General features: G+C 35.1%; 1 protein-coding gene across 3 annotated transcripts in view; it reads left to right on the plus strand.

Moving 5' to 3' along the window:
• The window catches only part of BRD1 (bromodomain containing 1), a 60,531-nt gene extending 49,501 nt beyond the window's left edge, over positions 1–11,030 (plus strand). For all 3 annotated transcript variants that reach the window (XM_084299661.1, XM_084299662.1, XM_084299663.1), the window contains 4 exons: positions 793–920; positions 6,408–6,517; positions 7,956–8,110; positions 8,910–11,030. In XM_084299661.1, the coding sequence (XP_084155787.1) occupies positions 793–920; positions 6,408–6,517; positions 7,956–8,110; positions 8,910–9,093 (577 nt within the window). In that variant the 3' untranslated portion in view covers positions 9,094–11,030. The remainder of the gene's footprint in view (positions 1–792; positions 921–6,407; positions 6,518–7,955; positions 8,111–8,909) is intronic.
• The last annotated feature ends 6,874 nt before the right edge of the window (positions 11,031–17,904 follow it).

The raw sequence follows: 17,904 nt of genomic DNA on the forward strand, positions 1-17,904 counted from the left end.
CTTTCATGTTCATGGGATGAGAGATGTGAAGAAGTTTGAAAATTAGTAATAGAAGAACAGAGTTTGTTACAGTAGGATAGAGCATACAGGAGTATAGGATGAATCTGTGGGGTTTGTGTGGGAGAGGGAGTTTTTTATTGTTTTTTAAAGAAGACACTAGTTCATTTGTTCATGATTGGTATTAAATTACCTAAGGGAGTGGTGTTAATGCATTCATGTCAAAAAGGCTTTCAGGAGCAAAGAGAATTTAATATTGGGTCTCTTGTGAATGTGATATATTGAGGATACGACTTAGAATAACTACTGTTCACATTCTTTGATCTCTTGAACTCAGGTGTACAATAAGACTCTTGAGAACAACTTTCTCACTTTGTGTATAGACATTAGTATCACAAGTGAAAGATTCAAATTTGTAATGAAAAGTGAAAGAGAAAATAATTGCATTTTCTGTTTAGTGGGACTATTGGAGCAGAGGGAACGTGTTTCTATGTCTCCAGTATTCATTTTCTAACACTGGAGACAATGCAGCTGCTCGTGCTGAATGTGTATAACCTGCACTAAAGTTGAAGTGCAATTGCATTCTGCTTGTCTTTTGCTAATAACAAACCAATTAAGTGCATGAAATTTTGTAGCTTTTGTGGTGGTTAACTTTTTTTGTTACGTGGAATCCATTCAGAGTTTGTCGCTCTGATTTTTACCATGTATGATTCCAAATTCTTGTTCAGAGTCTTCATTTTTAGGGAACAATGTTAATTTATCAAGGGATGGTCTTTAATATCCATACTTTTGCAGTTTCAGCCTACCAAAGTGTGGTAAAGGTAAACCAGCGCTTATACGAAGACACACATTGGAGGATCGAAGTGAATTGATATCATGCATTGAAAATGGAAACTATGCCAAAGCAGCAAGAATTGCAGCTGGTAACTGCTATTTATAAATAAATGTTTTCTTAATAATACCATGCAGCTATATTTCGTCCATTAGTTCAACTTATTCTAACGTTCTTATTTTCTCAGCGGAAAGAGTTCTGAAAGTTGTGTTGATAGCATGGTAGAAAATGCTAGATTATGCTTACAACTTTTTACAAATTTAAAGAAAAAAGAATAATATCTAATGTTGTTTTGATGAATAAGTGGCATTTAAAGTGAATTAGCTTACTCTAGTAGTACAAGCAGAACTTGGACTTCAGTACTGTTTGTGGTTCTGTTAGCATTTTTCTTTGGGCTTTTTATTTTAGCATTTACCTCTTGTATACTCTTCTGCAAAAATGTGTTGACAGGTGGGTAAGACATTGTCCACTTTGTTTCAGGAAAAAAAATGGAATAAAGCAAGAATTTCTAAGAATTCAGTATAATAGGTTAACATATTTCAGGGAATTAATTATGTTTTGGTGATATGCCTTTCTTTTAATATTTTTAAATTGTATTGCACAATTTAAGTAGGTCATCTACTTAATCTGTAGATCTGTTTGTAAAATACAGTGTTCCCATGCTGCAGTTAGGGGTCAAGCTTGCCGTGTCTAGCAGGCTTGTCGTTAGTCCCTGACCTTACAGCTCCTCTCGCTTATCTAGAATTATTTCATGTCTTTCCAGTACTTTTTATCTGACCCTGCTTGACATACTCTGTTCTTTCCTCCTTGTAAGATCTGTTTTGTTTTCTTTCTTGCAGCTAATCTGTTTTCAGCTATTGCTTCATTACTCTAAGGTTTAGGATCTTTATTTGTATGGTAACCTACTATACAAGAAAGCCTTTTCCATTTACTTTCCTTATTCTGTCCTGGCTAGTCTTAACACTTTCCACTTAGAATTCCTGTACTTGCTTTCTCAAACTCTCCTTGATCCATCTTAATTCTGTCTCTGTTCTCAGATACATTCTAAGTCTGCCTCAAAGGAGAAGTGGTATTATTTTATATACTTTTATATATTCTATATAATTTTAATTCTTTCAGCTGCATTCTTACTGGCAGATAAAGAAGAAACAGGCAGGACTGAAGTGAAATATGTTGCTTATGTTGTGTGCATAACTGGAACTTTGTCATGATTTACTTTCATTAGTAAACTCCTGGATTTTAAGAAGAAACTAAAACAAAGTTTTGCCCATGCTTAGTAAAATGTCACAAGCAACTCTGCTTAATGGATTACATGTGCTTTAGAAATGGACACCGTGCTTACAGTCATGCTGTCCAAGTAATGGTTTATTTTTATTTACAAGATGCTAACTCAAAACCTCTACTATGTTGTAATACTGCAGTTACAATGGGATGCAGTTCTGCACTGATTGATATAGTCATTGTCATACATGCACACTGCAATACATGCACATACACATTGACATATGTGCACACTGTAGTTCAAACAATTTTACAGGACTGCTGTTGAACTTGCAAGGCAAAGTAGAGCATGCTGTCTACCTAGTGTACATAATAAGTTAAGGATATTACGGAAAAATATTTTCTGCATTAAAACCTGAAGACAACGTTGAGGTATAAATACATGCAAGAGGATAAATTAAGGTTTCAAAAACAGTTTACAATTCTATCTAACTTTTGGGGCTTGGATTTGTAGGCTTAGGTAGGTTTTCTTGTCTTTCATAGAGAATCATCTGTTTGTAATCGGTTGTTGTCCTTGTTATGCAGGAGCACTGGAAGATGAATAGAGACATGTTATGAGTGGTTTTCATAAATAGGTGCTGTATACAGAGGTACACTAAGATTTGTAGGTCTGGACTTCCTTTACAGGGTTGGGAACTTGCTGGGCAAGAGTGGCAGTGCAGTCTTCTGCCTGTCTCCTCCTGAACCTTGCCCAGTCCTTTTGCTCAGGTGTTCCTTATCCAAGATTCTTGTCTTGCTCTCCTGTTCCTAGTCTATCCCTCTCATTCTTTTTGTCTCAACTTTTAAACTCTTTGTCCCCCCATCTTTGCCAATCATTTTCTCCACCTTCTTGTCAAACTTCTTTCTTTCCTCAGTAAAGCTTAGTGACAGTATCTTTTCCAGCAGTGTCTAGATGCTGTTTTTCCCTTCAGTGATTTTGGGCTGGTAAGCAGGAATGGGAAATGAGGAGGGGGGCAGGTTGTAGGGAAGGTCTCACACCATTTGACTCAAATAGCTTTCTTCTGTGCACAGTCTTCATTTCAACAGGTATGGCAGAAAGAACACTTTCCAGAAGTTAAACAATAAAAGGAAAGCCTCAGTATAAATTCTTGTGCTAAAGATTGATCCATCTGTGCTGGAGAGATCATAGCTCATTTTTAGGGCTCAGTATTTTTGAAGCTTATATATGTTCCGTATCTGTGGCTTCATCTGCAGATTTAGATGTTAAAATCAAAGTTGCCTCTAAGTAATTTGAGAGCAAAACAGCAACAACAAACAAACAAACAAACAAACAAAAACACTGTGCACTCTTACTACTCTGGTCATGTTTCAGTTATTTAAAAAAAAAAAAAAAAAAGAAGAAGAAAAGGAGACTTTCTTCTCTGAGGCTGAAGTTTCTGATTTAAAACAAAGTTCATTACTGAACTACAAAAAAACTCTTGGTCCTTGCTGAAAGCTGTGCAAATTTCTTGAAGTTTGGGGTTTTGAAGTTCTTAACTCTGTTTTTGAAGATAAGTGTCTTAAAGTTTTGAGGCCTGCAGTGCTGGCACCTAATGGGTGTTTTGCTCAATCTACTCAAAAAGCTAAACTCATCAACTTCATTGTGAGAATACTCATGAAAACAAACAAACAAACAAACAAACAAAAAAAAAAACACAACACAGTAGTTGTTTTTAAAACATTGTGAGAAGTAGGAAGTCTGTAAGGGGAGGAGGAAATGTTTAGAAAGACATCCTTGTCTTTACCCTGAACTATGTAGGATCTTTAGTCTGGTGTCTGGTATTTTGTTAGTGTTGGTTTTCAGATAGTGTGAGTACTGTTATTTTAAAATCCTCAGCAGTACATTGTCATGACTGCTAACTTAAATGCATTGTCTCTTGTAGCTTGAGGAAATAAAGAGTTGTTATGGCATAAAACAAAACTACTAACCATCTGTGCTAGCAATAGTAAACTAAACCCTTAACACCATATGGAATAAATTCTTACTAGGAAAATATTCTGCGACTCTTCCCTACTGTTTATACAGCTGAGAAGTCTCTGAGGGAGTCTTGCTGTGTTCTTCTAGTGAGATTATGTATGACCTTCTACTCTGCATTAAAATATCATTTTTTTCATTTTTGTATCACCTCTACAGCTGAGAATAATGTAGGTTTCTTTTCTTTCTTCTGTTAGCTGCCCCCTCAAAAAAGAGGACTTGTACTGTTTTTATGTACCAGGTACAGTTTTGTACACGTTTTCAAAATGTTTTTTGTATAAAAGACACGTTAATCTAAAAATTCATGACTGTGTCTAGCCACCTTGGGGATACTTAGCATACTGGTATTAAAGCAGAGAAATAAAGAAGTTGTCTAAAGATTTGACATGTCTTTCCATAATGTCCAATACGTAATGAATTCAGCTATAGTATTAGAAGTATAAGAATGCCTGATTCTATTATTTCTGAGTGTATTGTATTTTATTCATCTGAAGAATATTATTATGGTTTTCAATGAGAAAGTGAGGAAAATCCTAATAAGACTTCTAAAAATATTCAGAAAGGAACAAATAAATAAACCCATAAATTGTTTAGTAACAGGTCTTCCAAGGTTATGTAGTTCAGTTTTCTTCCAAGGTTATGTAGTTCAGTTTCAACAACAACAACAAAGAAAATAGAAATAAGACTGCATTATTTCAACAGTGTTATATAATGGAATCCACTGATTAAAGTTCTCATCTGTAAAGTCTGTTGGAATTGGTGGCAAACATCCCAGTTTTCTTTGGGACACTTGTTTAAGGTGTTAAACGCTGAAAAAAAAATGCATTTGGTGCTATTTCTCTTCTGATATACACAGCTGAAACAGAACCTGCAGCATTTTTTTTTAGCTTCAAAAGCATCTAGCATCTTGGTTAAGCTGTTGTGGCAGATTACTATGAATTACTGCATTTTGAGAACTCGTGTTACAGGGTTGTGAATCTCTAGCCTTAAACTTCTCAATCAAGTATTTTTTTGGAATGTTGATACCATCATTGATTGAAAATAAGCTATAGTTGAATGAAAAGCCTTTATTTGGAAATTGACATAGAATATGTTGTGGAGAATGACTGACCTCTTTGTTTAGTGATCACCTCAAGTATTTTCTTCCTCACTTTCAAGGTTTGAAGCCATTTTCTTGATGTTCAAATGGAATATGTATCTGCATGTCAGATTTCATTATAAGCACTGCCTGTTTGAAAAAGAAGCAAATTAGGAAGAATTTAACATACTTTCTTTTGGCAATTAGAAAGCTGCTTCTACCAAGTATTGTCTTGCTCCTAAAAAAGTTGTGCAACTGCAGCTTCTGAACTATAGTTTGGTGTTAGGTTTCCCCATACAAGTTTTTCCTCACTTTTACAGTTCATGACCTTTCATTCTCATCTTCATACATTCTCTGCCCCAAGTTCCATCTTGAGTGGGCAACTCATGGTCTTCTGCCCAGTCTCTTGACAGGAGTCAGTTGTGGGTCTAGTTGACTAAATGGCTTAAACCTGTCTCGTGCTTCAGTCCAGTGGTGATTGAAGCAACAGAGACGAAAACTGAGGATTCTGGTAGAAGCAGGCAGTAACATAAACTTAGCTTTCTGTTGTGCTGCCTCCTGAGAAGGAAAAACCACTATTGCAGCTGCTTCCTTGAATCCTGTTGGTCTTTTTTACTTTGCTTCAGGAAAGGGCTAGACATAGGGACAAGAGCTCTGATTTAAATCGAAAGAAAATGAGCATCAATGACAAAAAAGCAAGTTAGAACTTAAACACGTTTCTATTGTTATGTTTATCAGATAAGTGCTGTAAGTGACATGGGGCTAATCTTGTTATATGTTATATCCAACATCTTAGAAAGATCATGCAACTTGCATCTTTAATGCCATCACAACTTATATCTTTCATACCATCACCTATTTGATAGGCTTGTCATAATTTCAAAACAAACACGTTTTTGGAGTACCATAGCTTTGTTTTCTTTCATGTTGTTTTTTTTTCTTTTTTTTTTTTTTTTTCCCAAAGTAAAAGGAAATATAAGATTCTGATGGCACTTGCTTTCTAAGAATTGTTCTATGATAGGCAGTTTCTTGAAGCTTCTAAAAACTCATTCTTAATCTGCAAACTTGGATTAAGCTACTAGTAACATTTCAAGAGCTATTGTGAACATTACCTATTTTTTTATTGAAATTTGCACATAGGTAATACTGGTATACATTTGATTTCTAATGATTATGAAAATATTGTTGAGAAAACAACTGCTGATTTGTCTGAGGTTTTATTCTGTAAAATACTAACCTTATATTTAATTATTATTTGTTCTTAGAAGTTGGGCATAGCAGTATGTGGATTTCAACTGATGCTGCAACATCTGTTCTTGAGCCTCTGAAAGTAGTATGGGCCAAATGCAGTGGATATCCTTCTTACCCAGCTCTGGTGAGTACATAGCTTTCCATCAGTACGCTAGTTTCTGATTTGAAAATCTTGATGCATGAACTCAGCGTGAAGGGGAAGTTACGAATTACCTTGAGTAGAAGTGGATTACTTTTCCCTCTTTACAGCTTTAACATGAATCCTTTTTGTAAAATTACTGCAATATCAGATGTTGAGCCAATGATGTCTATTACCCTAACTGTCTCACTAGTCTTTGTCACTGCAATATTGTTTAGAGGATCAACTGAATAAGCATTTGACAGACATTTTGCTAGTGTTGGAACTTAAGAGATGCTTTCTGCTGCAAAACAAATTTAAAGTATTCAAATTCAGCAGCTCATTAAAGAAAAAAAAAATCAATGGATAAAACCATTTATTTTTTTTTTTTAGTTGTGAATGATATGCTAGAAACTTAAAGCTGTTGTGTCCATGTTATTTTAGGAGAAATAAACACAGTTCTGCTTAAATCAAGAGTTTGTAGAGAAAATGTTGCTCATAAAGTGTTTGAATGGCTTCAGGCAGGCCTTTGGGGTAATAAAAACAGTTCATGACTTGATTTATATAATAAACTGGATAATCATGTGACTGGTGTAAGGTATGCCTACTGGGGAGCTCAGGAACATAACAAAATCAGGTTAAAACTAGTGGAGGTGAGATTCAGAGCACTTGAGTTTGTGCCCAAGCACTTGAGTGGGTGACCCAAGCACACTTCGGTCAGATGCTTAAAATTTGATTGTCTGTTGAATGGTGCAGTTTGGTATTAGATTTAAGTCGATCATGACTAGGAGGTGCCAAAAGGCTCCTTTTCTGTCCGCTGTTTTATGTAAACACTAGTGTTTCTCTGTTGATGAGCTGATTGAGGAATTAAACCTCAATCAAGAGGAATTAAACCTCAATCTTCTCAAGTCAAGAGAAGAAAGTTATTGTGATTTCCATGAACTCTCCACAGTTACTAGCTATCTGTTGGCTTAGTTCGCATAACCAGTTTATTTTGAATTAAGATGGATATCAATGGGGAAACTGGCAAAATAACAGAAGTTTGTAGGGCAAGAGATGGATGGAACAGCCATGGAATAATATAACTGTTCCTCAGTGGCAACTGGGCAATTTTTAGTACTGTGAAGTATCTACAAAGGAGTTTTATTTGTGACTGTCACTTTATAATTTATTGAAAAATTAGTAGCGTTTTCTGATAATTAAATATTATATGCAAGATATTTGAAAGTTACTTTTTTTTTTTCTTCCTTTTTTTTTTTTTTCCTTTTGATTCTGTTAAGAGCTCATTTTTCCTTCAGATTTTAAAGGTATGACTCTGTTTTTGCAGAAACAAATATCCATACCTTAACATAGGCTACATAGGCTGGATTTATTTATTTATTTTTTCTTTTATGTGTAAGATGTAAAATTTAAATCAGGAACTCTCCTTTCTTCTCTATTATAGATTATTGACCCCAAGATGCCTCGTGTTGCTGGCCATCACAATGGTGTTACTATACCAGTGCCACCCCTGGATGTACTCAAAATTGGAGAACAAATGCAGACCAAATCAGATGAGAAGCTATTCTTAGTACTGTTTTTTGACAACAAAAGAAGTTGGTATGTTCTCAAAATACTTTTCTCAATACAGAGATTTAAAACTTTAAGTCTGTAGCTTAAGTCTAAGAGAAAACATTAGAGAAGATAAGACATTCCTACTTGTTTCATATTTTTTCATACAGATGTATCACCTATAATGTTAAAATATTGGAGTCTGTTCTTGCACCAACGTGTATCATACTGGAAGATACTTATTTATGGTCAGTTTAGAAGGCAATAATATAAACTTGTTTTGACCTACAAGCTGGTTTTAATATGGACCTGATAAATTAACTACACAGATCTTTTTCTTTTTCTTTTTTTTTTTTTTTAAAGATAGTCTTCAGTATTTGTCTGTATCAGCTTTCATCATTGTTTTCCAAATGACGATGCATCTTCCAATCTGTTCAAGTGTCTTTTCTTTAAATTTTTAATCTTCTTAGTTACATGTTGTATTAATATGCACTTGAAGTACTTAACTCTTTCTAATTTGTCCATGAAACCTTCCCTTTTTCTATTTCTTTCATTATCAGCAATATGCTGTGTGGAGCCTGAGGGGAGAATTCACATAATATTCACACAGACATTGTCTTCCCCTTCCACTAGATCTTTTTATTTTTTTCTAGGTATGGAAGTTTTTCAGCTACTTCTCTTTCTTCCTTTTATCGAGTTACATCTCGAGTTACATTCCACTGTTCTTTTTAAAAATGGCAAATCTGACCCACTAAATGGGAAACACAGTGTAGCAGCCCTTACAGTTCTGGACGAAGTTTGTGATGTTATTCTATATTTAACATAGTTATTTTACCCTTTCTTACAGGCAGTGGCTTCCCAAATCCAAAATGGTTCCCCTTGGGATAGATGAGACTATAGACAAGTTAAAAATGATGGAAGGCCGCAACTCAAGCATTCGAAAAGCAGTAAGGATTGCTTTTGATCGTGCTATGAATCACCTGAGTAGAGTACATGGAGAACCAGTCAGTGACTTCAGTGATATTGACTAACAGATTCTACCAAGGCATGAAAAATACCACAGACTTGAACTCTTCTAATGAACCTCTTTGTCTAAAAGAATGTATTGAAGATACAACCCCTTAATTGTTGATTCAGTGGCTGAGTTCTGCAAACTTGAAATTGTTGAGCAATTCTTCTAAATCACCATTGCCATATTGATTAATGGTTTTATCGTGTTGTAGTTTGGAGGATTTTCCACTAAACCTGTTAAAATGTCTTGTTCATAGTGTTCATAATTGTACATAAATGTATATTCAACACTTAACTTATTCTGATTTTAGAAGTAGTTCTTTAATTCCTTTTATAATTTTGCTGGGGAGGGAGTTGGTTTTTGTTTCCATGCTGTTTATTTTCCTTCTTTCTTTCTAAGTTTAAGTTACCTAAGCACCACCTTCCAGCTTAAGGTGTTTAGTGAATTGTAAAGCCTAATATCAAAATGGCATCAAATATATGTTTGCCTGAATCATATACAATATGGTGCTGCTTGTATCATTTCTTCCTTGGTCTGTAGCTTCTGAAAAAGACTTCTGAATGTTTGTGTAAATCATTGCTCTTTGCACAAAGTACCACATATTTAAGATTGATGTAAATTTACAATTACAAATATGTATTTTAAGAAAGGAAGTTGCATTATTTTGGAGGGTACTTTGTGAGAAAGACATCGAGAAAAAAAATTATACTATGTACATCACTTGCAAATCACCAAAAACACTCCATTGTTGCCCAAAATAACTTAAGATTGTTTTTGTTTTAAACAAATCTGGCTTAAAGCCTGCAAGCACATTATTTCTTTCAAAACCATATCCCATTTATCTCCCATTGATTTTATTTTGTTGATATATGTGCCTCCCTGTGTTTTATTTATTGTAGAAAATGTATTAATTTGCTTTATAATGAAAAATAAAATTGACAAATATATTGATATGCATTTTTATACAGGCACATGAGAAGACAACTTGCTTTGGGAGAAAAATGTATTGGAAATTGTATAAAAATAACTTGATGGTTTGTGTGTAATTTGATTTTTTTTGTAACTTGTAATCTTTTGTTTCCAATGAGGGGATTTATGTAACTTTTAATTTAGAACACTTTGGTAGCAATAGAAACTTTGGATACATTTTTGTATGGTACATGTGATGTATATAGAATTAGTACTTTATTTTTATTTTTAAGAAGTAAAGCATTATGTTTGGGCAGGGGGAAAGAAGGAGGGTGGGTTTCCAGAATTGCATTTTTATATTAAAAAAAAAAATAAAGTCAAGATATTGATTGTTGTAGCTACTTTATTCCTACCTTCACTGAGAATACTGAATTTGTAACAATGAAAATGGCAAGGTATGTTTGCAATGTGATTTATAATGACTCCATTATTTATAAATGCACTGTGTTTGAACTCTTTTGCAGTGGTATCTTAAATACTGTACCAAGTTATATAGTATGAAACACCAAATAATGCATATGAATGCACGAAGTATTTATGCCCAGCTTTTTTATAAAGGATTAGCAAATACAGCAAAACCAATACTTTTTAAATCTTTTTTTAAAACTTCATGAATAGCATACTTCATTGTTAAACCTGCTTGAATCTTTATTTTAAAGGGACAATTACTTTTTAAATAGTTTTTAATGTTTTTATTCTCTATTGTTTGTAATACCCCCTTAGAAGCTTGAAATAAAATTTCTTTCTCAACTGTTAATTTTGTCCTGAATTTAGCCCCTGAAATTTTGCTGTAGTGCCCATTCTCTTACTCCATGACTGAGTTGTTAGAGGAGCTAGTTAAAGAATCCAATTGTTTTCATGCTATAGCATACAGTGTCATCCTTACTGAGCCCTCTGCCTGGTGGGTATTCTAGTTATGTTATACTAGCTGAGAGCAACCACCTATAATGGACTCTCATAATTACAGAGTACTTGGATAAATTTCACAAATGAGCAAGCAAACCATTTTCTCAGTCTTGAGAAAATAAACCTTGCTTTGCAGGAAGTAGTGATGGTAGGTATCTTGCAAGGAGCATCGCAGGTGTGCTGCTCTGACAGAAACAATAGCCACATCAGGTAGAAAACTAAAATGAAAATTTGGTTGTTGGCTTTCATTAGTACTTTTGTGTAATGACTTTCAAAATCTGCCATTTCACCATTCTTACCTTTGAAGAAAATGGAGCTTGCACTTTGTTGAGACGCTATAACCACTTTTGATCTTAGGTTTGCTTATTAAGAGAGTCTTCAGCAAGTAGCCTGCATCAGATCATATTTCAGACAGCAAATATACTTAGAATCAGTGTGTATGAAATGGGATAATGATTGGCAGGCATAGAAAAATGTGGTTTTTTGGATTTTTCAGATCCCTGAAAAACTGTAATTGCAGTTTGGAATAGGATGATAATTTTGTAAATCTGATATATGTGAAGTATGAAGTACCAGTTCAAAAACAAAAATACACAGTTGAAAATGATTCTTCAGAAGGCTTCCCAAGTTCTCAACTGCTTCCAATGGTGGGAACATTGGAGGGAGGAAAAAAGCTCCTTTTTGCAAATAAAAGTGGGGCTTTAATTCTGTTGTTCTGTAACAAATTGTTTAAGCAAATCTTAAGTGGAAGCTTTAGTGTGAATTTGGCTCAGGCCTTCAAGATTCATTTTCTTGGTTTTATCTTCAGAGGCAGCTTCATCAGTTCTTGGAGAAAGTAACAATGTTTTTCTTGATCTTGAGAGAATTCTGGGCTGGAAAACAGTAGTGATTCAAAGAGGCCCTTTAAGCATCCTATACAAACTGGATATTCTTTTGATGAAATGCATGGAAAGCTGTGTTACTTTCTCTTTTGTGCATGTGATGGAAACTGTCCCAGGACATTGTCTGCGAGGAGGTTGCAGCAATGGCTACAGATTTTCCTATGCTCCTATGCCAAAGTCAAGTATTTTCCAGTGGCTCTTCAGGTTGGTTTCAAATATAAAATATTTTCTCAGACTTGCTGCTCTTCACTGATGTGTTTGTAAGGAAATGAATACCTGTTTAGAATTTCCCAATTCTAGGGTTTAACCTGATACAGTAGCCAAATGAATACATAGGTATCTGAGAATGTGCTTCTCTACAACTTAGTGTCTTGTAAGAGCATGGTCTGCTAATAACTGTACAATAATTGTGGAATGCAAATTAGTATTCTGGTGGAGGAAAAAGAAGGGAACAACACTATCTAAATATATCCTATTATTTTCTCGAGGAGTGTTACAACAGTAAATACAGCGTGCAGATTTGCATCTTCACTTGTCAATTCTGGTGTTATCATCCCCAGCTAATAAAGTGCAAGAATCCCAGATCAGAAGCTGAAATAAAGTTAAGCTGTCTCTTTTGTATTAAAATGTGAGAAATCATGTTTTAAATATTTAGGGAAAAAATGGGGGTAATGACTTTAAAAAATATATATGTATTTGTTACCAAACACAGTGATTTTTGCAATGTTTGCTGATTGTGATTTTGTATTTTTACACTAGAGGGAGCAATACACACAGACCATCAACATTCACCAAAATAAATATTTAATATTTTCTTTTTAAAATGCTGCTATTAAAACTTCTTGCTGTAAAACAGTCTTTCCTGCTTCTAGTTTTTGTAGTCCATTAAAAGTGGATTTCTCTGATGGTCCTGCTGCAAGTGAACCTTTCCCAGAATGTGTGTTTTCCCCCGAAGAGCTGGTAGGTAGGGCAGCAACACTGGATTTTCTGGCTCTCTTAGTTTGTATCTATGTGCTAGTGACAGGCAAGTTACCTTTTCACAGTGATTTATTTAGCTGTTTATTTCTGTTCAGAGGCGTACTGCTGTGTATTCGTTCTGGAGGATTATAGACAGAAAATCATCCAGAACTTCTTGCTGCTAGTAACATAGTGCAAGTTGAGTAAAAGGGAGTTGCTGACAAAAATATTCAAATTTGGAGGTGAAGGTGAGAGATGAGACAATCACTTTACCCAGCAGGCTGGTAGAGAAAAGTTGTCTCAAGGATATTCACAGGGAATTTAATAAAAGCTCTCCCGGGTGATTGTGTTGGTAAAGGTCATTATCTGTATTTAAAAACAAACAAACAAACTTTTTTTCCTGCAAGTCTATAACACATAGAAGTGTACATAAATGCAGGAAGCATTTGCTGTCCACATTCTACTTAACACTTCATTTTTCTTGTGTACATTTCTATAAAACAACATTCAGTTCCAACATACCTATTTTATCAGTTCTTCTGTCAAAAAATCTATTTCCTTTAAGACTTCTCTGATGTGGTAGAAAAAGAGCAAATTCAAGCTAATGAAAATTTTTAAAGTTGCAAGTGCTCTTTTGGAATAGCATGAAATTGGTAAAAGCAATATATACATATATTTTAAACTTTTTGGAAATCGACATTTGGTGGGAGAGGTCTGTAAACTTATTTTTATCTATCTAATTCGTTCATCTTTCTTTCATTGCTTGTGCAACAGAAACTGCTATAAAGTCTTCTGGTAGAGGAGGAAAATGCAAGATCTCAGCATCTGTATTTTAAGGTTATTCAAGGTTTGTTTCCATAGTTTTAAAAATTCAACACTTGCAGTAACTGTGGTCATCCTGTTGTATCTTCTGCTAATAATATATGGGCAGAGGGGGCAGCATAAGCAATATAAGTCTATTAAAAAAAAAAATAAAAATAATCCTGGTGTGATCTTCTGGACAGACTTTTTTTCTACTGCTTGTTGATAAATTCAGCTCATTTTTTGGTTGTCTATTTTGATCTCCTCTGCAATAAGCAGCACTGTCAGCAAATCAGGCAAACCTCAGCTTTGTGGAAGTACGTAAAGTTCTGGGATAATGTAAATAGTTTCTATGTCCTGTCTCCTCTTTAAACAGTGGGCAGAAGTATGGCCAGTTTCCCCGTTAATCTGCACATTTTTGCATAGTTTCACAAAGGAAGTTGTTTTGAAATTAACACAATTCTTTTTTTTTTTTCTTCCCCAATATTCCTAGTCCTTTTAAATAGCTGAGAATATCTTCCATATCTGAATAGTTTTTAAGGCTATATGACTTTGATGTGCTGTGCTCAAGTAGATGGCGAACTACAAGAAGAAATTTTTATCAATGGGGACTGACTATATGAAAAACTTTAAATCATGAACTCACAGAGGACTTCTGGACTTTCTAAAGAACAGCTGAAGTGCTAAAGCAGTGTTTCCGTTAAAAAGGGGGAATTTGGGAAACTGACTGCCAGTGTCTGACACCAGCAATGAAGCCACTGCAAGGATTTGGTGAAAGAAGTGATGGTGGCTGAAGCTTAGGTAGAAAGCTAATAGCTGAGATGGGCTGAGAGAGTACAATAGCATTTTCCTAGTTTCCTGCAAAAACTTTAAAATACTAGACCAGATTTATGTGTGTGCGTTTGTACCCACATCTCTGTTTTGACTGAACTTTTATTTTGCTATAGTAATTCTTTGGCTTATACTTTGCTTCATATGTGGTGTGACTTTTCTATCTATGATAGGGACATCCTAGAATTAGTTTTTCTTTTCTGCCATGTAAACTTCCCTGAGTTAACCTTAAAAAGTGATGCTTAAATACCAGCACAGGGGGAGTTGGGGATTAAATAGATGTTATTTGTCCAAACCAAGACAAGATGCTACATTTTGGTAGTGCTTCCTTTATGAAGTAAAATTAAGACCTGTGTTAAGAGAGATGTCTTTTCTACTGCTGCTACTATTTCACTCTTCTCCTCCCCAATGAAAATAGCTGTTTTAATAGACATCTTTGTCCAAAGAAAATGACAGTAATTAAGTGGATTTAAACAGGAGGAAAAAACAAACAAACAAACAAAAACACTACAGGCTGATTGTATGTGAGCTTAACTAGCAATCTAGATTTTCTGCTTTTTCTATGACAGCCGTATTTACAATGGTGGAACTGAGTAGTCTGTAATGTACACATATTAGAAGAAAGTGAAATAGAAGTTACTCCTCTGCACTTCTTTTGGATGATGATTATGGGGAGAACGCATATGAGATGCAGTTAGGATGCTGATGAAGCTTGAAGATCAATTTTTCAGATCAATTTCATCAAATAATTTGAAGTGAGCTAATCTAATTTGCTGCACAATTGTCTGTTTCTTCCCACAGATGTTTATTTCTTCTGAAAATGTCTAATAGAGTACTTGTCAGCAGGTGTTCCCAGCTGAAACAATACTTGTCTTGGTTGCATTGTTGGTTATATTAGAAAATGATCCTAACTTTTAATGAAAACGTTGCTCTCTGAATGGAAATTTCAGCAGTGTAGATTTAAAAAAAAAAAAAAAAAAGTTTTTAGAGTGTCTGACTAGGAGAGATATATTGAGATAGTTTAAGTGCTGTATGAATACATGCATTCTGGACTTTACATGTTATTCTGCACAAGATCAGTCCTGTTTCTTGGACCTGGAGCTGGGGTTGTTGTTGACTCTGAGGGTTTTAGGTATAATGAATGGAGGGTTGTGTTGAACTGCAACAATTCTTGTGTTCTCAGCTTGTGATATCATGGAGTCACAGGACGGTTGAGGCTGGAAGGGATGTCTGGAGGCCACCTGATCCAACCCCCATTCAAGCACAGAGCAGGTTGCACTGGATCGTGTCTAGGGTGGTTTTGAAGATATCCAACAAGGGAAAGTTCCTGGTCTCTCTGGGCAATCTGTGCCAGTGCTCAGTCACCCTCACACAGCACAGAAGTGCTGCCTGATGTTCAGCTGGAACCTCCTGTGTTCCAGTTTGTGCCTGTTGCCTCCTGTCCTGGCACTGGGCACCACTGAAAAGAGCCTGGATCCATCTTCTTTGCAACCTCCCTTCAGGTACTTATAGACACTGACAAAATCCTCCCCCCAAGCCTTCTCTAGGCTGAACAGTCCCAGCTCTCTCAGCCTTTCCTCAAAAGAGAGGTGCTCCAAACTCCTCATCACCACCGTGGCCCTTCACTGGATTGTCTCCAGTATGTCTCAGTTGTACTGGGGAGCTCAGAGATGGGCACAGCATCCCAGCTGTGGCCTCACCAGAGCAGAGCAAAGGGGAAGGACCACCACCCTTGGCCTGCTGGCCATACTTGGCCTAATGCAGCCCAGGATATCTTCTTGATGAAGATCATCTTGTTTTTCATTGTGCAGAGTGGGGTGTTTTAACACTTAAAAAGGCCAAGTAAAATTTCATTTGACATTAAAATATGTGGTGCTGTTATTTATTAAAGTTCTAATTTCTAGGAAAAAAAAATAATAGGAGGCTGCATATAAAATTAGGTCAGAGGTTTCTTAATTTAAAGTTGGAATAAAAATAAATGAAGTCAGAGACAATTGCAGCAGTGGGTAATCGCATGACATTTCTTCCAGAGCCTTGTATGCCTTGATGCCAGAGATCCTGCTCATGCTGCTGTCTTATTATTGCAATTGCTCAAAGTGTCTATCAAATCTTCCACGCTTCGTATAAGCTACTTGCATAAAAATAAACTATTAGCATTTTAACACCTCAGCAATAAAAAGTTTTGGCTTTGAAAACTCTGTTCTTGCTTCACATTTGACGTACAGTATATTCATTAATCTTAGTTAGTGTGACAGTATCTTCTGTGGCCAAGGTTACTAAAGCTGACAGTGATGTATTCAATCAGTCCAGGAGTTAGGTGTAGTTAATGAACTACACAAGTCTGTTTTATTACCTGTCTTTCTAAAATTAGTTTGGGGGACAATTTGAAGTTCATATTAGCTCCTGTATTAAAACGTCTTTTTAATGCTAGCCATATATGTACAACTACTGGCTAAAGAAAAAACAGATGGAAAGTCAAAAAAGTTACCGAACTGAAGGTGAGTCTGCTTAGCTCTATTCTATTCAGTAAGAGAACATCTGAAATCTTTGTAGTAGACATTAGTTTTCTCAAGTTCATGTTATCAAGTTACCACTATCTTTTCTGATCCTCATGGGATGTGTTATAAAATAAGTCACCTTTGTGAAACCTTAATCTAAATCTAAATAATTGAAAGACTGTAATCTGATTCTTTTAGATCCAACTAAGTTACTTTGAAGGCTACAAATATGCCTTTATTTTTTTCACTCATGTCTTACTTTTTTTGTACTGTTATTTTTTCATTTTATTTTATTTTATTGTTGGCTTACTGTTGGCTTAATTTTCTCCAAAATCTAGCTTTGTCCTTACATCAAAGACTGCAGAGATGAAAAGGGGCAGGTTGACTGGACACCTGCTGCTGGAGTACGGGCAGATGATGATGCTGCTATGCAGTCATCACCCTCCATGTCATGATTGCAACCAGGCGTGCATAATGTCACTTGACATTTACAACTCAGGTTTAAATCCCACGTGTTATTGTTCTTAATTTTTTATACTGCAAAAACACATCATTGCCAACCCTTACATACAGTATAAAAATAATTTCACAGCAAGAAATCTGAACAGAAAATATAGCCTAGAGAGAAATGTATTAATTCATTTTTTTTATAAATTAAAATTGTCATATTAGTAGCCTGTAATTGATAAAATTAAGAAAGCACTATGTATATATAGTATGTGTGTGTATGTATGTATGTATGTATGAAGAAAGAACAATTGCAGGCTAAAGCCAGAGCCTATATGGCTATAAGCACAGAATGTTTAATTTATTTAAATTATTGTTTAATTTAAATACAACAAGATGGAAAACAGTTCTAGAACAAGACCAAAAAAAAATAAAAATTAAAAAAATTAAAATGGGTTAATACCGCTGCTAAAGACAAAAGTTAGTTTTGTTAAAAATAGAAACTTCAAGTTGGAGGAAAGCTACTTAGTTTAAAGAATG

The sequence above is a fragment of the Netta rufina genome, assembly GCF_964035555.1.
Source record: "Netta rufina genome assembly, chromosome: 1".
In the NCBI taxonomy this organism is placed as follows: Eukaryota; Metazoa; Chordata; class Aves; order Anseriformes; family Anatidae; genus Netta; species Netta rufina.